The sequence below is a fragment of the Tribolium castaneum genome, chromosome 8, assembly GCF_031307605.1.
Source record: "Tribolium castaneum strain GA2 chromosome 8, icTriCast1.1, whole genome shotgun sequence".
Classification (NCBI taxonomy): Eukaryota; Metazoa; Arthropoda; class Insecta; order Coleoptera; family Tenebrionidae; genus Tribolium; species Tribolium castaneum.
Window position 1 is genome coordinate 17,331,004 of NC_087401.1, and position 24,062 is coordinate 17,355,065.

Here is a 24,062-nt window from a genome sequence, read left to right on the forward strand (position 1 = left end):
ATATTTGACCATTTTATTTTGTTTTTTTTTTGGAATGTACCGCCCTTTAATTGAGCGCCGTAACAAGCCTAATGAAATTTTTCGGCTGAAACGCTCCGTTTAATCGAATAACAAATACACTCTCTTGTATTTATCGTGGAGCAAATATTATTATCGTGATTATACGGCCGGTCGTAATCGCTTCCGTACGTCTCCTTAATTGGGGATTGTAAAATCAAGCCACCCTTGACGGCCGTCGATTGTTCGCCTATGAGGTTACTCGGGTTACATCCATTCATGTCGTGCCTTCAGACACTGATTTTATTACGTTTCTATGACACGTCCTCTCACTACTACAACGTTGCCATTTATTAGATTTATTAGTGGGGATTAGGGCAATGATGAAAGGGCTAAATTTAATTTAATTTTATTAAAAAAAAACTAAACAAATAATTAAAGATAAGCGTCTTCTGATGTCGAAACGCTTCGTTTGTAAAACTGGCGTGAAAAACCAGCCGGTGAATTATCAAATAATCCAAACCAGTGTCTCTGATAAGCGTAAATTATGAACAATACCAATGGTATTGTGATTAAAACACCAGCCAAAATTCCAACCAATAGAACGCCGTCTCGTTCGGGTCTATGACCGTATAAGTCAAGACATCGCATCGTTGTTTGTTTCTGATAAACGTCGTAGAATGTCAGGGAAGCCATCTCGATTGGGGCCTCACACCTAAATTTTTTTTATAAGAGCTTTGTATTAAATATACAGAAAATAAAAACTAAAATTATATATTTTTTAATTTAATTATTTATCAACAATTATTGATTAGTCGATTATCAGTCGTGATATCATTCAGCAGTCGATCATCAAGCATTTATCACTAGATCAACAATCATTTATCATTTCAACAGTCATTTAACAGTCAGTCAATAGTCATTCATCAGTCTATCATTATCCATTTATCAGTCAATTATTATAACTTAATATTTTAATTTTTGGTCACACATCAGTCATTTACTTGTAGGCCATACATCATTCATCAATCAGTAGAGTGATTTTATCAGTCAATCATTAAACAGTCATCAGTTAACAACCAGTCAGTTATTCATCAGACGATTATCAATCTTCAGTTGATTCAAAATCATTTATCAATTGATAACAACTCAGTTATTCATTATATAGTTTTCTGTCGATTATCGATATTATCAGTCATTCATCAATCATTTTTCAGTCATTCTTAATTCTTTCGGCAATCATTTATCATTTCATCAGTCATTCAACAGTCAGTCATCAATCATTCATCAGTTATTTATGATTCATTTGTCAGGCAATCATTATCACTCATATCACTCGTTCAACAGTCATTCATCTTTATTAACCGAATAAATAATTTTAGAAAAAAGCGTTATTTAAATTTTTTTATTACTTAAGTGCTTTGGCCTTATTCTCGTCCAGTTGCAAATAAATGGGCATCAATTCGTCAATCATCCATTGATTTTCGCACTCACACGTCCACGCGTTTTCTGTTAAATCAAGCGCAACCAAATCCTTCCAATTCAAAACAACTTCCATATCCATCGAAGCTAATTTATTATTTTGTAGAAAAAGCTAAAAAAAAATAAATGAACACTGGTTTTGATTCAATTATTTTTGACTCACTTTTTTGATCGGTGGCCAAGTTTTGTATTCGGCACCGTCACGTCGTGACGAAAACGCGTCTCGGTCAATGTACGATAATTTGGGGTTGTTGAAGCAATAAAATTCAGTTAAATTAACAAGATTACTTAAAGATTCTTTACTGATATTGACCAAGTTGGGCATCGAACTCAAGTGGAGATATTTCAAAGTGGAAATGACAGGAAAACCGCTGCAAAAAAAATTATGCGTGACATAGTTTTTGGTCGATAACTCCGGAACTATTAATTGCAGAATTTTTATTGTGGTACCGCTGGATTGGCCGAGTCATTTCCCATTGTTTTGTCGGCCAGGAAATTTGTGGCCTTTGCATTGCTTAAGAAAATTGAATTCTTTTAAAGCGCAGAAAATTTCTTATCTAAAATGTTGTAATTTTTAATTGATTTTTATAAATTAATAAATTTAACACTTAAAACCATTGACAGAAAACATTTTATTTTGATACCACTGGAAAGCCCGAAAAATTACCTATCCAATAAATCCAAAATCCAAAATTTTTGAGTATCGGCTGTTAAATAAAAAATAGCCAAATATTACAATGTTTTCAGTAACAATATTACAAATTTTACATTTTTCGCAACAAAAATGCGACTCAAACATCTTATATTTATGTCATTGTCTAGATTTTGAAACGCTGGGTTCAAAAATGTTTAGTTGTTTTTGATTACGATTAAAATGTGGCCGTAAAAAAAATTAAAACTTAAAAAATTTGATAAATAAAAAAAATTGATTTTTATGAACATTGAGTTTTTTTTCTCGAAACTTATAAATCTGCAGTCACTTACTTACTTTTTATTGGTCAAATTAACCATGGGATTATTATTAAAATAAAGCGTTTCTAAGCTGTGTGCATCCCCTAAAGTATCGGGAATTCCCGTAAACTGGTTTCCGCTCAAATCCAAGAAAATTAATTTTTTTGGAGTGTGCAAAAAAGCAGCCGGAAGACTGCTTAAACCTGTATAACTCAAATCCAAATTTTTCAAATAGACCAAACTAGTGATTGCTATTGCAGTTGACTGATCTAGGATTTTTAAAGGATTGTGAGACAGTGATAAAAGTTCAATCCTGTCAGCATGCTCGAAAATATCCTTATCAAGACTATGAATCCTGTTATGAGCCAAATAGAGCTTAACCAAGGATCGTAAAGGATTCCAGTCACCTTCCAAATATTGGCCCTTGAAAAAAAAATTACGAAAAATTGTAAAAAAAGTCAACTTACATTAAAAGCATCAGGATGCAAAATTTCAATGTTGTTGTAACTCAGGTCCAACATTTGCATGTTTTGGAGGTTGCTAAACACATCACTGCTAATGCTAACAATCGAATTGTTGGCTAAACTCAACTCGATTAGGTTTGAGACTGGAAATTGCTCTTTTAACGTCAGAATCGGTGAATTCTGAATCCAAACTTTGGAATAACTGTACGGCTTGTTATCAGCTGCATCGATCCATGATGCTTTATCAAACATAAAGGACGAAACGTCTTTGGTACAAGTGACCACAAATTGATTGGAATCGTCATTAACACACGCACATTTGTCGCAAAAGGGTGGAACGTTTGGGTCCGAAATCACCGATAAAATCAGTGAGAATACAATAAGTAACAACATTGGTGATTTCTGGACGAAAAACTGCAATTTTGGCACTTGATTTTACACTAATTTTGGCTCACTACTAAAACAATTACAAAATAATGTCGCACTGAATGTTTCAATTCGTTGTTGACAGAATAATTCTCACTTATCTTATCATTGTTTAAACAAAATTTCGTCAGGTATATTAAACAAATAAGTGATAACTGCGTTCTGGTTAATACAAGAGTGACTCATTGATCCAATACACCCGAAATTAATTTGGCAATAACTTTAGCCTACTTGGTCGCACGTTTTTGCCGTTTGTACCATTGGAAAGCCCGAAAAATTCTCAATCCAATGAAGTAAAAACCATTGTTTTAGGATATCTAGTAGCCGAGTAAAACAAAAAAATTACTTAGCGATTCATTTGTCCAAAAAATAATTAACACATGGAAGGAATAAGTTTGACCCACATGGTCGCACGTTTTCACCGTCTATACCAATGGAAAGCCCGGAAAATTCTCTATCAAATGAAGTAAAACTCATTGCTTTGTGATGTCTAGTAGCCGAGTCAGGCAAAAAATTGCTTAGCAACGTATTAACCAAAAACAGATTTTTAAGCTTGGAAAATGGCAATAAATTTGGACCACGTAATTGTAGAGTCTTGCAGTTTATACCATTGGAAAGCTTGGGAAATTGTCTATCAAGTGAAGTAAAAGTCATTGTTTTATGATGTTTAATTGCCGAGTCAGGGAAAAATTGCGTAGTGACTCATTGATCTAAAAATAAATTTCTACATAAGACAGGAATTTTAGCAATAACTTTGGTCCAGATAATCGTAGACTTTTCGCGTTTAGACCACTGGAAAGCCCAGGAAATTCTCTACCAGATGCCATAAAAATGATTGTTTTTTGATAATTAATTACCAAGTCAAGTGAAAAATTACCTAGTAATTCACAGATCCAGAAAATGATTTTTGCACCCGAATGGCACATTAATAACTTTGGACCAGTTGGTCGTAGACTCTTCAGGTTTGAACAACTGGAAAGCTTTGTAAATTCTCTACAAAACTTCCAAAAATCGTGGTGTTGCAATGTTTCGTTCTTACAAAATTGCATTTTCTTTAATTTACGTCACACTTAACCTTTCGTTCGCTTTATAAATGGAAAACAAATACGTCAACAAATATACTGAAAATTTGCATTTCCTGCATTACACTTGAATTATTCTGACCCTGAACCTGACTGTAATTCAATCACCTGCAAATCGAAAAGCTATATAAAGCAAAATGACTCCAATTGTCCGGTTTAATCAATCGTGATGAATCGGTACGACTTTGAGTATGGAAAGTGGTTGTCGAGTGCACCACCCGACGAACAAGTCGTGATTTCAGGTACTTCCCCTAAATCCCTCACCCATTCCATGACAAAATCGTTTCAGGAATTTCGGGTAAATTCCCCAAATGTGAAAATGTGACGGAATTTTTGGAAAATTTAGAAGAGAAAAAGGACATGTTGACCGAATCGAAGGAACGCTTCAAGGTCGATCATCCAGAATTGCCACTCAAAGCCGGCCTTCTTCAGGGCATTGACAAATTCGATGCGGGATTTTTCGGAATACACCATCGCCAGATCCAGACGCTTTATCTGGGTTTGAGGAAACTCCTGGAAATCACGACTGAAGCAATCATGGACGCTGGAATTCATCCAGAGGAGTTGAAAGGGAGCAAAACGGGAGTTTTTGTTGGTTATTCCTGGAACGACTCTGAAGTTGAAGTTCTTGCCAAAGTAACCGAACCACAACAGTTTGCCATGACTGGGTACTTCACTAAACTCAAAATGAGTGTTTAAATATTTTTCATTTCAATACTCAAATGAGTGCTGAAATGATCATTTTAACACTCGTTTGTTAAGTGCAAAATTTTTGTGTTTTTTAGTTTGCTACGAAGTATGGTGGCACATCGTCTCAGTTATTTTTTCAAACTGAAGGGCCCAAGCCACATTTGTGAAACGGCGTGTAGTAGCAGTCTAGTGGCCCTTGACCACGCCCTTAAGGCCCTAAGGAGCGACCAATGCGAAAATGCCATCGTTGCCACGTGTCATCTGACCTTTCATCCTGCCGTCACGGTGCAATTTTTCCGGTAAAAACCCAAAAAAGTAGTACAGTCACTCAAAATTAAAATGACGCATCAACAAATTACCACAGATTGTCAGACAAGTTCTTTATCTGTCATTGAAATTATAAGCAGAAACTTAAGTATTTCGAAAAAGTGTCAAAAAAAGTCAAAAATAACCACAAAATCAGAAAATAAATAAAAAGTGATAGATTTTTTTGTCTCAAAATAAAAAAAAGTTTGTTTTTGAGCAAAAATTCGTCAAAATATGCTATAATAACTTTAAATAATCCGACCTGAAAACTGAATTATTTCGAAAAGAGCATCAAAAAAATTTTTTTCGCAGCTTGGGTGTTTTAAGCCCTGACAGCAAATGCAAAGTTTTCGACCAAGAAGCCAACGGTTACGTCCGTTCCGAAGCAATGAGTTGTCTATTTTTGCAAAAATCGAAAAACGCGCGCCGAATTTACGCAAAAATCCTCCACTCCAAAGAAAACAGCGATGGTTTCAAATCAGGGGGAATCACCTTCCCTTCATCCCCCATCCAAGGCCAACTCCTCAAAGAGATGTACGCCGAAAGTGGGATTAATCCCAACGAATTGAGCTATTTCGAAGCTCATGGAACCGCAACTCGTGTCGGAGACGTGGAAGAAGTGAACGCAATTGACACAATCCTTGCACAGAACCGTACCGAACCGCTCTACATCGGTTCGGTTAAATCAAACATCGGGCATTCGGAGCCCGGTTCTGGACTCTCCTCCCTCATCAAGGTTATTTTATGCATGCACTCGGGTTACTTGCTACCTAATATCAACTATAACCGAGTCAAGCAAAACATAACCGGAATTGTGGATGGCCGGTTAAAGGTTGTAACCGAAAAAACGCCCCTCCACAGTCCGAACGCTATTGCTGGAGTTAGCAGTTTTGGATTTGGTGGAAGTAACTGTCACGTGATTGTACAGAGATGGGGGGAGGATGTGGCACAGACAGATGGCATGCCACGATTGGTTTGTGTGAGTGGAAGGACGGAAATGGCAGTTTGGGGGTTTTTGAACGAACTCAAAAGCAAACATTTTGATGTTGAATTTGTGGCACTTGTTCATCATGTTTTCAAACACGAATTCTCGGAACATCCGTTCCGAGGATTCGTTGTTTTAGGCGAAAAGGGGCCTCTGAGTGAATCAGTACGGCCCTGCCCACTTGAAAAAGTACCACTGTTTGTTAAATTCGGACCAATGGATAAGTCGTACCAAACTGTGGGGCGGTACTTCTTAAAATTTCCGGTCTTTGAACAGACGATTCGAAGGTAAGTTGGCGAAAACGAGAATAATACGTAAATTACTTAAGTTATGAATTTTTTACTAAAAACTAAAATTTTTGGTTTTGAATTTTTTTAATTACGCCAAAACTATTAGAAAAAATGAAATTATTTTAACGTAAACCTACGTAAAATAATCCGGGGAATCGACTGGCGTTAAGAAAATCGCTAAATTCAAAACGATTTTTAAGTTATGATTTTTTTTTCTTTTTACCTAATTTCCTCAATTTTCTCCAAAACTAGTATTAGTCTGAAAAATTTTAACAAAAATCAAACTTTTAAAAATGCTGTAAAAAAAGTAGTACATGCATTCATACGAAAAACGAATTGCAAAATTTCCGGGAGTAAACGGTTTTGCTCCACGATTTTTAGTTTTTGAGATATATTTTTTGTTGTTGAAGGATTAAATAATTTTTTATTAACTAGAAAAAAAGTTCAAAATTTTACATTTTATTTTAATTTTAATAATTTTAACTCGACATTTACATACTTTAACAAATATGTTGTTAAACCATTAAAAAAAAATTATTGACTGCTTATTAATGTAAGTACTGTTATAGAATCGGTACTCTTCTGGGCAATGACCAAATCATCGAAACACTAAAAGGATACAAAAACCAGGTTAAAGACCCAACTTTACTATCTTCCTACGTCCAGTTAGGAATTATAGACGTACTAAAAGTACTAAAAATTGATGCCAAATTGATTTTGGATGGCTCTAAAGCAAAACTCATATCACAGTACTACCAAAACTCGTCCCTTGAGACAATCCTTGAGCGGATTAAATCTCAGGAAACGTCAAACGGTTTCGAGAGACTTGACGTAGTACCAAAACATTCACTCGTGTGTGATTTCACAGATTCTGGCCCTTTTGGTACTAACCCTGAGCAGTTTTTGGAGTTTTTGGGCCGGTACAACCCCTTCAAAGTTTTACCTTGACTGTTTTTCTTTCGTAGATTGTACCTAAACAATTACAACCCCCAAATATGGCAATTATACCCCCAGGTAAAGTTCCCCGTCCGGCGTACTACTCCATTTTTGTCGCCTTTGATCAAATGGAACCATGAGACCAAATGGCCGATTCCAGAATGTAAAATTCAAGCCGAAAAATTAACAGTTTCAGTGGTATTTAACTTGGAGGAAGAAGCCGATAAGTATATAGAAGGACACGTAATTGATGGTAAGTCCAAACTGGAAGTAGTACTAGTAGTCAAATCGTTTCCAGGTCGAAATTTATTCCCCGCCACTGGTTATTTGTACCTAATTTGGGTGATTTACGCTGAAAATCATCTAACACGTTCAGCCAAACTTGCCCCGGTTGTTTTCACAAATTGTAAATTTATTCGAGCAACGATAGTACCAAAAATTGGGTTTTTGAACCTTGTGGTTTCCATACAACGTGAAAGTGGGTTTTTCGAAATAATGGAGAATGATACCATTGTGGTAACGGGACGAATTCAAGCTCCACAAGACTTGAAACCGTTTAAAAGTACCTTTAAAGTTGTGGAAAACCAATCAGAGGTGGTACTTGATCAGTACGATATCTACAAAGAGTTACATTTGAGAGGTTACGACTACACGTAAGTCACTTGGTTGTGGTACTTCGTCTAAATATGTTTTTAGAGGGTTGTTCAAAAACCTAGTCAAGTGTAACACTGAGGCGACTTGTGGAGTACTCAAATGGGACAATAACTGGGTTGCGTTCATGGACACAATGTTACAAATTAAAATCCTCCAAATGGACACGAGAGATCTTTACGTTCCTGTTGGTATTAATAAACTTGTAATTGACCCAATTGAACACTTGCGAATTATTGATCAAGTGGGCCAAGTGGTACCAATCAACGCCTACAAGAACAATAACTTGATTAAATCAGGCGGGATTGAAATTTCAGGACTTTATGCTAGTCCTATTTCAAAACGCAAACAAATTCTAGAACCGGTACTCGAAAAGTATGTTTTTGTCCCAAATAGTGGTACCATGGACTTGAGTACCATAACACGTGTAAATACTCAAATTATTCTCGAAAATACGATGGAGGAACTGTTCAAAGCGGTCGAAATCGTTGATGAGGTGGTACCTGAAACCCTTCTAATGCCTTTGATTTACAACGCATTAGAGGACGTACCAGTGGTGCACCCCAACTTGATCATTTCCACAAAACATGTCTTGGAAGAAGTACCAGGTGTAAAAATCGAAAATTATAGTCTAACAAACGAAAGTAACTTATCCCTGATTGTGGGTACCAAAATCCTGTCACGTTCAACGGTACTACAAAAGGTTTTAACCAGTTTGAGCAAAACTGGCTATATTTTAAGCCGCGAAGATGTGAATTTTAGTCCAATTACGAATGTAGTCACTGTCACGACTTATAGTACCACTAGCGGCGAAAAATTGGTACTTTGTAAGAAACTAGAACCTGTTAAGAGTCACAATTTTGTAAAGATTAGCTCGGATAATTTCAATTGGGTCCAAGAAATACAAAAGTTACCACATGATAATTTGGTACTTTATAGTGAGTACCCTTGTGACGGTACTTTAGGTTTGATCAATTGTTTGAGACGCGAGCCTGGAGGTGGTCGCATCATTTGTGTCTTTATGATGGACAAAGCTCCAGTTTTTGATTCACTAGACCCAATTTATAGCCAACAAATTGCCAAAAATTTAGCTGTCAGTGTTTATAAAAATGGTACTTGGGGGACGTACCGACATTTACGCCTTGAGGATTCACTGGAGGTTTTGAGGGAACATTCCTTTGTGACGTGTGGTTCCAGAGGTGACTTATCAACACTCAGATGGGTCCAAGGACCTTTAACTGTGAATAGTGACCTAGATTTGGTCATTGTAAGTACCACGATTGCGATTTTTGGCCATAATTTCGCCAGTTGTAGAGTAACTATTGTGCCATCAATTTCAAAGATATTATGACTGCTTCAGCTAGGATTACTGTAACTCTTGATCGGATCAATCAGGAAAATATCGAAGGTATTGAGTTTAGTGGGCGCAAAAATAGTCAAAATGTGATGGGGATTATTTCAAATGGGGCCCTGTCGACTTTAATTGCTTCCGATCCAAATTTGACTTGGGTGGTACCACCTCACTGGTCTTTAGAAGATGCAGCAACAGTTCCGGTGGTTTACGCAACTGTGATTTATGCGCTTTTAATGGTATGAAAAAATTACTTACTAAAAAATACTATAAAACTTGAAAAAGCCTAGTGTTGGTACTTTAGATGTTGTACTATTAAAAACAAAAAAATAGATTTTTCACAGACCACTTTAACTATCTGGATACTCGAGATAAATTATTATAAAACTTGAATTATAGCAATTTTGGTTTTATTTTTTGGCGGTACCATTTTTTAAAATTTTAAGTACATAGATATCAATACATAATAATTGTAACTAAACGATTACAAAAAAGTGTTTACTGAAAATAAATAAAATTTTTAGCGTTCGAGTTTGAATGCTGGTACTTCAATTCTGATCCATTCTGGTACTGGTGGTGTAGGTCTGGCGGCCATTAATGTGGCACTTGCCCACAAATGCACCGTTTTTGTGACTGTTGGTACCAAAGAAAAACGTGATTTTCTCAAGAAAAACTTTCCGGAAATTAATGGTACTATTTCTGTTTTATCAAATTGTGATTAATTGTTTGTCCTAGAGAGGCATATTGGAAATTCCAGAGACGTTTCTTTCAAAGAAATGATTTTGAAAGAAACTCGAGGTCGTGGCGTTGATGTTGTTTTGAATTCTTTATCTGAAGAGAAATTGAAAACTTCGGTCCAGTGTTTGGCACGAGGTGGCAAATTTATGGAAATTGGCAAATTTGATTTAGTTAATAATAATTCGCTTCAACTTTTATTGTTGGAGAAGGAGGCAAGTTATCATGGGATTATGTTGGATACTTTGTTTAAGGAAACTAAAGAGCGGAAAACTGGGCTTTGGTTAAAAGTTGATGAAGGGTTAAAAAAGGGTTACATTAAACCGTTGCCAAGAACGGTTTTTGAAAGTAATAAAGTTGAGACTGCCTTCAGGTATATGATGAGTGGTACTCACATTGGTAAGGTTTTATTAAAAGTACGAGACGAAAGTACCGATAAACCAAAGCTCATAAAAGCATACCCAAAGTAGGTTAGCAGTACCAAAAATTATACTTGAGTTATTTGAATTTTTAAAGGTTTTATTGTGATCCCAAGAAATGTTATATCGTAATTGGTGGTTTGGGCGGTTTTGGGTTAGAATTAACCGATTGGTTGGTCTTGAGAGGAGCTCGAAACCTCGTCTTAACTTCAAGAACTGGCGTCCAAACCGGTTATCAAACGCAACGAATCAAGTAATCCGATCCCAAATCCAAAACCAATTAATCACTTAATCCCACTTCAGGATCTGGCAATCATACGGCGCTCGAGTCAACATTTCCACAATCACCATTTCGTCAAAAGACGATTGCGTCAAATTGATTCAAGAAGCCACAAAGTTGGCTCCAGTTGACGCAATTTTCAACCTCGCTGTTGTCCTAAAGGACGAATTATTCGAAAACCAAACCGAAGAAAATTTCCGGATTTCTCTCACACCGAAAGCTTTCGCCACCAAATATCTGGACCAAGTCTCGAGAGATTTGTGTCCGAATTTGCGATTTTTCGTCGTGTTTTCGTCCGTTTCCTGCGGACGTGGAAACATAGGACAGAGCAATTATGGCATGGCCAACTCGATCATGGAGCGAGTTTGCGAAAAAAGAAAAAGTGAAGGGTTTCCAGCCTTGGCCATCCAATGGGGAGCAATTGGAGACGTAATTTTTCTCTTCCGCTATTATTAGTGTGTGAAAAAAAGAACAAATTTTAGGTCGGCCTTGTTGCCAAAATGCAAAAAGACAACAAGGAACTAGTGATTGGAGGAACTCTCCAACAGAAAATCTCCAGCTGTCTTAACGTCATGGACCGTTTCCTAAACCAAGACAATCCAGTGGTTTCGTCAATGGTTGTGGCAGAAAAACGCGATAAGAGACTCGGGAGTGGCAGTGCGGTCGATGTTGTGGCCACAATTTTAGGAATCAAAGACTTGAAAACCATCAGTCACCACTCGACTTTGGCCGAACTCGGAATGGACTCAATGATGAGTACCGAAGTTATGCAAATCCTCGAAAAAGATTTCGAAATTTTTATCTCGGCCAAAGAAATCCGAAACTTAACTTTCACAAGATTGAAAGAAATGGGCAAAAATTCGCCAAACCAAGACCAAAACAAGCAGAAATTGTCCCAAGGAACCAAAACCCTAATCAAATTTATTCCAGAGAATTGTGACGAAACTCTTGTTACCATCCCAAGTTTAGGTACCACCACGTCCAAGTCACTAATTTTCGTATTCCCAGGGATTGAAGGAGTGTTAAAATTGCTCGATCCCTTGACCACTAACTTAAAATCGCGACTTTTGGGAGTTCAGTACTCTTACAAAAATCCCGAAAGTACCATTCGGGAAACAGCGATTAAAATTCTACCACTGATTGAACGTCAATTAACTGCGAAAAACTTCAATTTTGTTGGTTATTCGTTCGGTGCCTTGGTAGCACTAGAACTAGCCCAACTACTTGAAGAAAAAGGTTTTGTTGGTAAAATAGTGGCACTTGATGGCTCCCCTCACTACACCAAACAATCAATTCAACATTATGCACCTGGAGAAAGCGAAGCTGAAACCGAAACTATGCTACTTTACAATATTTTAGGCACGGTACTACCACTTGACTTGCTCGAAAAATCCAAAACTGATTTAATAAAGTGTTCAAATTTTGACGAACGTATTAATAGAGCCGTTTCGTTGATTCCTGAAGATTTAGCAGAAAAACATAAATTGGAAAAACAAGCTGCTGTCACACTTCATCAAAGGTTTAAAGCGGTTCGTTGTTACACTTTTGGTGGCGAAAAAATCAAATCTTTCGTCAAATTGTACAAAGCTGAAGTACCATTAGTTGGTGGTATGGATGATGATTACAAGTTGGCACAACTGTGTGACAACAAAGTCGAAGTTATGACAGTTGGAGGTGACCATACGACAATGCTGGAACAAGGCGAACTCGCAAATGACTTGAATAAAATTTTTGAAGAGTAATTGTTGTCTTATTTCTCTTGCCCATCACAAAGAAATAAAAAAAGTCAAAAAAAATACAATAAAATAAAAAGTATAAAGAAAATAAAGTAAAAATAAAAATAAATAAACAAATAATTTTTTATTTTATACTTTTTTTGTGATATTGTTTTGTTTCATTTCTTTCTTTAGAGGTACCACTTTTTTAATTCGAAAATTTTAAGCAGGACATAAAAGTAAATTTTGTTTAGCGATTAAACTTTTTTAGTATTATAGAACTATTAGTACTTTGAAATTTTTTTTGCTGATATTTTTAATATTATTGGTGGTACCGTGAAAACAAAATTGCCTTTGTATGAAAACTTTGCATTAAATTTGCTTCTTCACACACTTTAATTTGGTACTTTTCTGTAATTTGTTTGCGTGTCTTAGAAAATTACACATCCTTTTATAAGTAAAGTACCCATGACCCATCACTAGTCCATCGCAATGTTTCAAACACCCATCGTCTGGCCCAACGTCATTCTCTTCATCCTTTACCATGCCATAGCCCTTCAAGGGTGGTACTATTTTATAACTTTTCAAACGAATTTAAGAACTATATTTTGGGGTAAGTACCATAAGAATTGTTATTAACTCTCGTAGCCTTCTTGATTTTGGTCCTAGCTGGACAAGGGATTACCTCCGGAGTCCATCGTTTATGGTCTCATAGATCATACAAAGCCAAACTCCCTCTCCGAATTTTTCTATGTCTGTGTCAAACTATAAGTTTCCAAAATTCCATTTACGAATGGGCACGTGACCATCGTGCCCATCACAAGTTTAGCGACACCGATGCTGACCCACATAACATTAAACGTGGCTTTTTCTTCGCCCATATGGGTTGGTTACTAGTACGCAAACACCCACAAGTCAAAATGAAGGGTCAATTGATTGATTTGAGTGATTTAGAAAATGATCCAGTGGTACGTTTTCAGAAAAAGTACTACCATGTTTTAGCTCCGCTTTGTTGCTTTGTCGTACCAACAATGGTACCGTGGTACTTCTGGAAGGAGAATTTTTATGTTTCGTTTTGTGTTTGTATGTTGAGGTATTTGATAAGTTTACATTTTACGTGGTTGGTAAACAGTGCGGCTCATTTATGGGGGTTTAAACCTTACGACAGGTTGGTACTACTTTTGGTACCACTACAAAAATAGCTAAAAAAAATTGTAGGTTTATTAAACCATCAGAAAATCAAATTGTTGCAAAGTTAACAATGGGTGAAGGTTGGCACAATTACCATCATACCTTCCCATGGGATTATAAGGCTGCGGAACTGGACAGTTACAATGGTAATTTGAGTACTGCCTTCATTGATTTGATGGCGAAGATTGGGTGGGCCTATGATTTGAAAACGGTACCATTGGATGTGATCAGGAAGCGGGTTTTGAGGACTGGGCAATAAATTTTGTAGTACCGTACAGTACCAAAGAAAACTTAAGAAGTGATTTCTTATTTATTTACACCTTTATTCCTGACATAATTTTCTTTCTATTAAAATATTTAGACTGAGAACACTGGCAGAATTGTTTTTTTAGTACCTTACGTTTCTTATCAATAATTCAAAAACTATTAGTCGAACCGTAAAAGCAAAAACAAATTTGAATTCTTCAGGAAATTCTGTATCTGGTGTAGAAAGTCTAGGTTAACAATTCTGTGTTAAAGTATTTAAAAAAAACACAACTATTTTTGATACAATGTTTTTGCCGGTGACTTTTGGTAGTACCTTTGCAAATGTGGTATTTGCAAAAAGCTCTCGTCATTTCCTTTCCATTGAAATAAGTTTCCTGTTAGTACGAGTCTCAAGTTTTGAGTAAATTGCAGAATTCCAAGGTAGTACCTTGAAACAGTTTCTGACCAATATCTCATAAATTATTGGTCGTACCGCAAAAACAAAAACAAACTTGTAAATTTATAAAAGTTTTCCATTAGTTTACAGTTTTTTTTTCGTAATTAATTCGTCAAAAAATAATTTCCGAGTCAATCGGTCGGCTGTTCACCCAGATCCTGTTTATGTTGAACACCTTAACATGCATCAATAACTCATAAAACTTGTATTTATTGTGACTTTGCTGAAAATAAACGTCAGCAATATTAAAATTCTCACGTCACATCGATTTTTGCAATGGAAATCTGTCCATGTATGATATAACGAGTCAAGACAATTCAGCATAAAACACAAAAGAATTGAATAATTTCCGTATATAAATAGCAATCGTAAACATTTTCCCATCAATTACGATGCAAGACCAAAGCGGTGAAAATTTCGCATACGGCCGATGGCTCTCTACTCCAGCTCCCGGCGATGAGGTCGTCATTTCAGGTACTACCCTTAAAACATTACCCCAACTAATCTCCAAAAAAAAACAGGACTTTCGGGACGTTTCCCGTCTAGTCACAACGTGGAAGAGTTCCGGAAAAACCTCTACAATAAAAACGACATGATTTGCGACGTGGACGAGCGCTGGGTTTGCAAAAATGACGAGATCCCTAAACAAGGAGGAATTATCCCGGGGATTGGGTACTTCGATCCTGGATCGTTTGGAATCCCTTATAGACAAACGAAACGATGTGATCCCGCCTTAGCCAACTTCCTGGAAGTTGCAATTGAGGCGATTCTAGACGCTGGGATTAATCCCAGAGATTTGGAAGGGAGTAAAACTGGGGTTTTTGTTGGGTACAGTTGGTCCGAAACTGAGGCTTCCTTGGGCGATCTGGATATAAAGAATCGGATGTTTTTGACCAGGTTTTTTGGTACTTTCCGAGTGACTCTAACTTAGTTTTGGTTTCAGTACCATGAGGAGTTTTATACCAAACAGGTTGAGCTATTTTTTGAAGTTAAAAGGGCCAAGCTATGTGATCGATACAGCCTGTAGTAGTTCACTTAATGCCTTGGAAAATGGATTCAAGGCTATTAGGAGTGGATTATGTGATAATGCTCTAGTTGGGGGTTGTAACCTAATTTTAAACCCAAATATGACGCTCCAATTTGCCCGCTTTGGTGTTTTGAGTAAGTTTTGTCGTTGCAAAGTCTTTGATGAGGAAGCTGGAGGTTACGTTCGAAGTGAGACAATTGGTTGCATTTTGCTTCAAAAATCGAAAAATGCCAAAAGGATTTACTCCCAAGTAAGTACCAAAAATTGAATTCTGTTCCTTGACCAGTACCTTTAAGGTACTTCATGCCAAAGTCAACAGTGATGGTTACAAAGAGGAAGGTTTACATTTCCCCTCAAATATAATGCAATCCCAACTAATCAAAGAAGTTTTGCTTGAAAGTGGCCTTAATCCCTCACAACTTTCCTACTTGGAATTGCACGGAACCGGTACCAAAGTAGGCGATGTCCAAGAAGTGACAGCCATTGATAGGACACTAGTTTTAACCAAACCGTTACCAATCGGTTCGGTTAAATCAAATTTAGGGCACGCAGAATCAGGTTCTGGCATGGCATCGATCATTAAAGCCATTCTGGCAATGGAACTAGATCAAATCGCCCCAAACATCAACTTCAAAAAAATTAAACCAGACTTAAAACCAATCATTGATAAAAAATTCCACATTGTAACTGATGTTACACCACTTGGTGCCACCTCACAGTACGTAATCGGAGTCAACAATTTCGGTTTTGGAGGCAATAATTGTCACACAATCCTTAAAAGTTTGACTGGGCACGAAACACTTCCTCAAAATAATTTACCAAGACTTGTGTGTGTAAGTGGTCGTACGGAGGAAGCAGTTCGAGTGCTTTTAAACGATTTGGGAGCCAAATACAACAGGGAATTTTATGCATTGTTTGACGAAATCTTTCACAAGTCGATTACTAGTCATTTGTACCGAGGGTTTGGTGTTTTTGAACAAGGTGGTACCGTAGAGGTGGCCATTGGGCCGATTGTGGACAAGTCAGCTCAGTTTTGTGTCAATTTTGGAAAATTTGAAACGACGTGCAAGGAAATGACAGAGTATTTTGGAAATTTTCCGATTTTCAAGAAAACCGTCTTATCGTAAGTAGTGAAGTACTTTTAGCAAAGTTTTACCGAAACGTTCTAATTGGTTTAAAAAAATAGTTTTAAAAATATGTTGTTTAATTTTCTGGTACCTTGACTGAATTTTTTGTTAATAACTGCAAAAGTACTGATATTACCGTAAAAATCAAAACATATATAAATTCTTTAAAAAATTCTGCATTTGGTACAACTACCCGAATCAATATGGTTTATTAAAATACGTAAAAATATTTTTCAAAAAGCTTGCTGTCATACTGATTGCTTAAATTGTGAAATCGAAAATTCTTTAAAAAAGTACTGTTTTGTAATTCGGTACTATTTTAACTTCCAGCTTTAACGAGGTAACCTCAGGACATGGTACCCCAATCCTAAACCAACTATCTTTCGGAATTGGTTTAATCGAACTAATCAAACATTTGAACCTTGAACCAGTAGCCACATGGGACAATTCCGTAGGCAAACTCCTTTCAGGATACTTGGATGGTACTTTAAGCCTTAAGGACGTAGTTGAAGGTTCAACCAATGGTATTTCACCCGTTTTGAAAAACCCGAAACTTGATCGCTACTTGAAACACTTAGAAATGAACCAAAATCGTCCATTTAACCCCAATTCGATTATTTTGGACGTTTCTGACAGTGGTTTAGGCCAAAACCCTGACAGATTTTTATCAATTTTGGGCCAATTGTACCTTAAAGGGTACGACCTTGATTTACGCAATTTGTACCAGAAAGTAGAGTTTCCGGTAAGTCGTGGTACTCCAATGATTTCGCCGTTGGTCAAGTGGTACCATGAGCAATGTTTCTACAATACAGTTTATAAAGATGTGAGGCGATCAGGAGCTGATTTTAACTGGACTTTGGATGAAACCACTGGTTATCTGGGCGGTCATGTGATCGATGGTCGCAATTTGTTCCCAGCAACTGGCTATTTGAACATAGTTTGGGAATATTTAGCCAAACAGTTTTCAATGAGTACTGAATACCTTCCAGTGGTTTTCGAAAATTGTAAATTCGTTCGTGCCACAACAATCAGCGATTTTTTGTCGTTTTCGGTCACGATTCAAAAAAACGGTGATTTTGAAGTGATGGCTAATGATAGTGTTGTGGTAACTGGACGTGCTACCATACCTGAAACGAATTTTTTCACCGATTTGGCGCCTTTGAAATTATCTGATGATCCGAAATTGGTTTTGGACAAAACTGAGATTTATAAGGAGTTGCATTTACGCGGCTATAATTACACAGGGTTGTTCAAAGGTATCGACAAGTGTAACGTTGATGGTTCGGCTGCGTTGATCAAGTGGGAAAACAACTGGGTCACTTTTATGGATAAAATGCTTCAAATGAAAATACTTGAAATGGATTCGAGACTCTTGTATGTTCCTGTGGGAATCAGAAAAATTGTTATTGATCCCAAGAAACATTTAGAGGAGCAGGAAGCAGTCATGAAAGTTTCGTCGTATCACAAGTGCAATGTTCTGAAGTAAGTTATTGGTATTTGGATTCTTCTGAAAATATTAACTAAAGCACGAAAAAAAAAAACGTCAAATTTTTTTTTTTACCACTTGTTTAGTTCCTAAGAGTTTTAGTATAACAAGTATAATTTTTTTGGCAACTTTTTGAACTAAAATCAAAATTTTTTTACCAACTGACCTAAAAAATATTTTTCTAGATGTGGAGGGATCGAAATAAGTGGGCTTCAAGCAAGTCCGATCTCACGTCGTAAAGTGACACTTGAGCCGGTCCTGGAGACAAATATTTTTGTCCCGAATGATTTTACGACCGATTTGAGTCAATCAGTTCGAATCAACACTCAAATAATCCTCGAAGAGTCGCTCGATATTAATTTCAAAGCGTTGGAAATCCATGACGAGTTTTCGCCACCAGATACTTTTATAATGCCTTTGGTGTTTAATGCCCTTGAGGACGTACCTTTGGTACAACCCGACTTAACCATTTCGACCAAAAGCCCAGTTCAGGAAAGCCCTGGTGTGAAAATCACCTCAGATGGGCTCACACCTAGCAATTTTCTCTTAATTGTTGGCTCAAAATTGCTCCAACGTGCCTCTTTTCTCAACCAGATTTTGGCCTCATTGAGTCCGCATGGGTTTGTTTTAAGTCGCGAGGATTTGTCTTACGTTCCGGAAAATAGCACGAAAATCTCAATCCTGACCCAACATTGCATCGGAAATGAGAAATTGATACTTTTCCGGAAGTTTGAATCAAACGAACGGCTTGTGGTTGAGTTGAGTTCAAGTCAATGGATGTCTCAACTGAAGCAAGCTTTAAAGACCAAAAATGAGACACTTGTCGTGAGCCAAAAGAACCAAATTGAGGGAATTTTAGGATTTGTTAATTGTGTGAGGAGAGAACCTGACGGGAGGAAAATTCGGTGTGTTTTTATCATGGATCAAGCGCCTGCTTTTGATCCCAAAAACACCTTCTACAGCCAACAAATTAGTAAAAATCTGGCCTTCAATGTTTATAAAAATGGAAGTTGGGGGACGTACCGACATTTACGTCTTGAAGAAAACTTGGACAGTTTTAAGGAACACTCATTTATCAGTGTTACGAATCGAGGCGACCTTTCCAGCATGAGGTGGTTCCAAGGCCCACTTTCGACACAAAATAACGAAAAAAATTTGATTTATGTAAAATTATTGTATGACTTATTTAATTCAAATTTAATTTTTGCAATTTCTAGACTCATTATTGTGCTATCAATTTCCGTGATGTGATGACTGCGTCCGGACGTATTACTTTGGCAACAGAACGAATCAATCAAGAGACCATTGAAGGATTTGAGTTTAGTGGAAAAGATTCAAAAGGTAACCGTTTTATGGGCATGATCAATAATGGAGCTTTATCAACTTTGATTGATTCTGATCCGAATTTGACTTGGATGGTACCACCTGAATGGTCTTTGGAAGAAGCAGCCACAGTACCAGTGGTTTACTCAACTGTGATTTATGGTCTTTTGATGGTACGGAATCAATAAAATTGCCCATAAATAAATAAGATTTGTAGCGTTCGAGTTTGAGTGCTGGTACTTCAATTCTGATCCATTCTGGCACTGGTGGTGTAGGTCTGGCGGCCATTAATGTGGCACTTGCCCACAAATGCATCGTTTTTGTGACTGTTGGTACCAAAGAAAAACGCGATTTTCTCAAGAAAAACTTTCCGGAAATTCCTGGTACTACTTGTGTTTTATCGAATTGTGATTAATTGTTTGTCCTAGAGAGTCACATTGGGAATTCCAGAGATGTTTCGTTCAAAGAAATGATTTTGAAAGAAACTCGAGGTCGTGGCGTTAATGTCGTTTTAAATTCCTTGTCTGAAGAGAAATTGAAAACTTCGATCCAGTGTTTGGCAAGAGGTGGCAAATTTTTGGAAATTGGCAAATTCGATTTAGTTAATAACAACTCGCTTCAACTTTTATTGTTGGAGAAGGAGGCGAGTTATCATGGAATTATGTTGGATTCGTTGTTTAAAGAACCAGCAGAAGTGAAATTAAAACTTTACAACAAGTTTTGTGAGGGTGTTAAAAAAGGTTACGTTAAACCTTTGCCAAGAACTGTTTTTGAAAGTGCGAATGTTGAGGGTGCTTTCCGGTACATGACCACAGGGAAACACATAGGAAAGGTTTTAGTCAAGATTAGGGAAGATAATCAGGAGAAAGCTTCAATTCAGTGTCTGCCTAAGTAAGAGCACAACTTTTTTTTACAGCCAAAAGAAAAATAGAAAAGGTATCAAACATTTTCATTTTTAACAAAACAAATTTATTTCGAGTTTTACAAAAAACCCCTAAAAAATGCGAGTTAGAAAAAGTTCCGACAATGCGGTCTCTAGTGATCGTTAAAAAGTTAGTTCTTATTAAGATTCAAGTCTAATAACTTTTTAACTGCTAGTAGCAGTATTTTGAGCTTGGTACCACTAGAAATAAAAATCATTATTTTTATGTACTTAATTACGGAGTAAATAATTTTCGAAATTGACAATTTTCTTCCATTCTTAATTTGAAAATCACTTGGTACTTGAGATTTTTTTCAAAAATAGGCCCATTTCAAGACTTCAAATTTGCATCATTCGAAAAGTTTTTACACGTGTTTTGATAGTTTTTTCCCAATTCTGTTGATAATTAATCAGTTAATGTGATTTTAATTTTTGAAGATTCTGGGCTGATCCAAGCAAATCCTACATAATCCTAGGTGGCTTGGGCGGTTTTGGCTTAGAATTAGCCGATTGGTTGGTCTTGAGAGGAGCTCGAAACCTCGTCTTAACTTCAAGAACTGGCGTCCAAACCGGTTATCAAACGCAACGAATCAAGTAATCCGATCCCAAACCCAAAACCAATTAATCACTTAATCCCACTTCAGAATCTGGCAATCATACGGCGCTCGCGTCAACATTTCCACAATCACCATTTCGTCAAAAGACGATTGCGTCAAATTGATACAAGAAGCCACAAAGTTGGCTCCAGTTGACGCAATTTTCAACCTCGCTGTTGTCCTAAAGGACGAATTATTCGAAAACCAAACCGAAGAAAATTTCCGGATTTCTCTCACACCGAAAGCTTTCGCCACCAAATATCTGGACCAAGTCTCGAGAGATTTGTGTCCGAATTTGCGATTTTTCGTCGTGTTTTCGTCCGTTTCCTGCGGACGTGGAAACATAGGACAGAGCAATTATGGCATGGCCAACTCGATCATGGAGCGAGTTTGCGAAAAAAGAAAAAGTGAAGGGTTTCCAGCCTTGGCCATCCAATGGGGAGCAATTGGAGACGTAATTTTTTCCTCCCACTATTATTAGTGTGTAAAAAAAAACAAATTTTAGGTCGGCCTTGTTGCCAAAATGCAAAAAGACAACAAAGAACTAGTAATTGGAGGAACTCTCCAACAGAAAATCTCCAGCTGTCTTAACGTCATGGACCGCTTCCTAAACCAAGACAATCCAGTGGTTTCGTCAATGGTTGTGGCAGAAAAACGCGATAAGAGACTCGGCAGTGAAAGTGCCCTTGACGTTGTCGCCACTCTTTTAGGCATCAAAGACATGAAAACAATCAGTCAACAATCAACTTTATCCGAACTTGGAATGGACTCAATGATGGGAAACGAAATTTTGCAAACACTCGAAAAAGAATTCGAGATTTTTATCACACCCAAAGAATTAAGAAACCTAACAATTGCCAAGCTGAGTGAATTAGGCAAGGAAGAATCAAACAAAACCAAACAAGAGGAAAAAAATGTCCAAACCGGAATAAACCTAATCCAATTTATTCCCGAAAATACAACTGAACCTTTACTACAGTTGAAAAATTGTCATAACGGAACGAAAATTTTTGTCATGCCTGGAATTGAAGGTGTTTTAAAATTGCTAGAACCACTAGTCAAAAATTTGGACGCACAAGTCTTAGGTTTACAATACATTGGGCAAAATTCCAACACGATACGAAAAATAGCCCTGGAATTACTACCAATCGTCCAAAGCCATTTACAAGCAAACGAACGATTTTTCTTGATTGGTTATTCAGTTGGTGCGATTGTAGCCCTTGAGTTAGCTTTACTCCTTGAAGAAAACCACCACACCGGTTCCATTTTCCTAATCGATGGTTCTCCTCATTACATGCAGACACTTCTCCACCAAATTGATACCGAAAATAATCTCGAAACTACAATCCTCTGTAGCACTTTATCCCACTTATTACCACACAGCGTTATCCAAGAAAATAAAGAAAAAATCGCAAATTGTAGCAACTTTGAGCAAAGAGTTGCCATAGCTTTAGCACTAGTACCACGCGAATCGCCAGCGTACCAAAAAATGAATCTCCAAGTTTTGGCAAAAGTTTACAATAGATGTAAAGCAGTTGCCAGTTATACTTTTGCTGGGAAAAAATTGAAATCTACTGTGAAATTGTACAAAGCTGAGACGCCAATTGTTCACGTTGATGATTACAAAGTGGATGATTTTTGCGAGGGAAAAGTTGAGGTTTTGACGATTCGTGGCGATCATGGCACGATTCTGGGACAAGCTGAACTTTACAAAGATATTAATAAATTAATTCGTTGTTGAATAATTTTTGTACGAATAAAACCGAGTGTGAAAGACTATTGTGTTTGTTATTGACCTTGAAACACTGAATATTTAATTTGCTTAATTTTTTTGACATTTTTCCTTTGACATTAGGTCGACATACGTCCTTTCATTTCAATGCTTACTTGATAGAAGGACTTTTCGAGCGCTTTGTAATAAAATAGCAGCCAGATGGTGACCGTTGCTAAGCAACGAATCAAACCTAGCGTTGTCTCTGATTGCCTATAGAGGCACTGTCTCTGCGTTTTTTAGGGTAGAAAAATTGCAAAAAATTAATCACCCCTTTTGTAGAAATGTACCTTTAATTAACATTAATTTTAAGATTTTTTCGCCAAACTCTACATTACGGGGCTATTAAGTCTCAAACCAGACTTAACGATTCACCACCCGACTCTTCAGAGTCAGAAAGTTTGTATTATAACCGGCTGTCTAGATAGCAATGACGGTATGACGTCACACGATGACGTCACACTCCGGTGCAAATAAAATTAACGTTCTAATAGGTTTTGGGCCGCAAAAATGGAGCACCTACCTTTCTCCAGTTGAAAAATGTGTGGAAAACAGTCTTTTGAACTGGTACTTCCTCGGGTTTTCTTCATAATCAATTACAATCAAGGGACAGTTCGTGGCACATGATGCGCGTCGCGCCGAAAGTCACAGCAAGCACGGCCCGCACGCGCGCCCAGACTTTGAAATTCACAAATATTTCACAAAATGCATGTCCCACTTTGCACTTTTGAACCACCCACACGATTAATCACTGGTTTCGTTTGATTTTCTGAGAGATAACGACACGGACGGTGAAAACCACGCTAAGACAACTGTCAATTGTCAAAAGCAGCGTCCAAATGAGTGCAAAGTCAAAGCACTCTTGACAAGGGTGATTTCAGGCATTTATCCACCTACTTGAGCACACGCTAGATCACTGGTTTTAGACTTTGTTTTTTATCCCTATATAATATCTCGAGTTTTCCAATAGTCTTTTAGTTAAGAATTGTTTTTAAATTCAACCAATTTATGCTTTTATGAGCAATTTACGAGAATACTCTTAGTCGGAGAACAATGATCTTTTTTGAAAAAGATAGATAATTAAAAAAGCTTTCTAACGGCTCTAAACTTTATAAGGTTTTTTTCTATTGTTTCGGAGTTATTGCTCGGTAAATGT

At 37.0% G+C, this 24,062-nt stretch overlaps 4 protein-coding genes across 4 annotated transcripts; 3 read left to right on the forward strand and 1 right to left on the reverse strand.

Annotated features, from left to right (window-relative positions):
- Positions 1 to 390: 390 nt before the first annotated feature.
- LOC658399 (leucine-rich repeat neuronal protein 1) lies at positions 391 to 3,415 on the reverse strand. Its single transcript, XM_961505.5, has 5 exons — positions 2,898 to 3,415; positions 2,468 to 2,853; positions 1,643 to 1,850; positions 1,410 to 1,591; positions 391 to 712 (listed from the first exon to the last, which is right to left on the reverse strand). Exons 1-5 carry the CDS (start codon positions 3,285 to 3,287, stop codon positions 433 to 435), a joined length of 1,446 nt encoding a protein of 481 aa, XP_966598.1. The 5' UTR covers positions 3,288 to 3,415; the 3' UTR covers positions 391 to 432.
- A 68-nt stretch (positions 3,416 to 3,483) lies between these two features.
- Positions 3,484 to 12,787, forward strand: LOC659179 (fatty acid synthase). The gene is made up of 14 exons (XM_965506.4): positions 3,484 to 4,644; positions 4,692 to 5,070; positions 5,188 to 5,391; positions 5,711 to 6,670; positions 7,243 to 7,593; positions 7,639 to 7,862; positions 7,908 to 8,262; positions 8,306 to 9,527; positions 9,575 to 9,850; positions 10,136 to 10,301; positions 10,347 to 10,812; positions 10,863 to 11,018; positions 11,069 to 11,474; positions 11,528 to 12,787. The coding sequence occupies exons 1-14, from the start codon at positions 4,572 to 4,574 to the stop codon at positions 12,785 to 12,787; spliced, it is 6,498 nt and encodes a 2,165-aa protein (XP_970599.3). The 5' UTR covers positions 3,484 to 4,571.
- A 465-nt stretch (positions 12,788 to 13,252) lies between these two features.
- On the forward strand, positions 13,253 to 14,210 carry LOC659095 (acyl-CoA Delta(11) desaturase). Its single transcript, NM_001319267.1, has 3 exons — positions 13,253 to 13,373; positions 13,409 to 13,928; positions 13,979 to 14,210. The coding sequence occupies exons 1-3, from the start codon at positions 13,253 to 13,255 to the stop codon at positions 14,208 to 14,210; spliced, it is 873 nt and encodes a 290-aa protein (NP_001306196.1).
- A 793-nt stretch (positions 14,211 to 15,003) lies between these two features.
- LOC135266945 (fatty acid synthase-like) lies at positions 15,004 to 22,912 on the forward strand. The gene is made up of 12 exons (XM_064358425.1): positions 15,004 to 15,128; positions 15,176 to 15,551; positions 15,598 to 15,931; positions 15,978 to 16,804; positions 17,139 to 18,290; positions 18,480 to 19,458; positions 19,512 to 19,790; positions 19,835 to 20,000; positions 20,046 to 20,508; positions 20,978 to 21,133; positions 21,184 to 21,589; positions 21,641 to 22,912. Exons 1-12 carry the CDS (start codon positions 15,047 to 15,049, stop codon positions 22,874 to 22,876), a joined length of 6,456 nt encoding a protein of 2,151 aa, XP_064214495.1. The 5' UTR covers positions 15,004 to 15,046; the 3' UTR covers positions 22,877 to 22,912.
- The last annotated feature ends 1,150 nt before the right edge of the window (positions 22,913 to 24,062 follow it).

Coding starts and splice junctions, on each gene's coding strand:
- LOC658399 (XM_961505.5), bottom strand. CDS start 3,287: ATGTTGTTACTTATTGTATTCTCACTGATTTTATCGGTGATTTCGGAC. Junction 1,592..1,642: donor CTTGGCCACCGATCAAAAAA/GTGAGTCAAAAA, acceptor ATTTTTTTTTAG/CTTTTTCTACAAAATAATAA. Junction 713..1,409: donor AATAAGGCCAAAGCACTTAA/GTAATAAAAAAA, acceptor AAAAAAATTTAG/GTGTGAGGCCCCAATCGAGA.
- LOC659179 (XM_965506.4), top strand. CDS start 4,572: ATGAATCGGTACGACTTTGAGTATGGAAAGTGGTTGTCGAGTGCACCA. Junction 8,263..8,305: donor TTGAGAGGTTACGACTACAC/GTAAGTCACTTG, acceptor ATATGTTTTTAG/AGGGTTGTTCAAAAACCTAG. Junction 10,302..10,346: donor AAACTTTCCGGAAATTAATG/GTACTATTTCTG, acceptor TGTTTGTCCTAG/AGAGGCATATTGGAAATTCC.
- LOC659095 (NM_001319267.1), top strand. CDS start 13,253: ATGTTTCAAACACCCATCGTCTGGCCCAACGTCATTCTCTTCATCCTT. Junction 13,374..13,408: donor TTTAAGAACTATATTTTGGG/GTAAGTACCATA, acceptor TAACTCTCGTAG/CCTTCTTGATTTTGGTCCTA. Junction 13,929..13,978: donor GGGTTTAAACCTTACGACAG/GTTGGTACTACT, acceptor AAAAAATTGTAG/GTTTATTAAACCATCAGAAA.
- LOC135266945 (XM_064358425.1), top strand. CDS start 15,047: ATGCAAGACCAAAGCGGTGAAAATTTCGCATACGGCCGATGGCTCTCT. Junction 15,552..15,597: donor AATCGGATGTTTTTGACCAG/GTTTTTTGGTAC, acceptor TTTTGGTTTCAG/TACCATGAGGAGTTTTATAC. Junction 20,001..20,045: donor AAACTTTCCGGAAATTCCTG/GTACTACTTGTG, acceptor TGTTTGTCCTAG/AGAGTCACATTGGGAATTCC.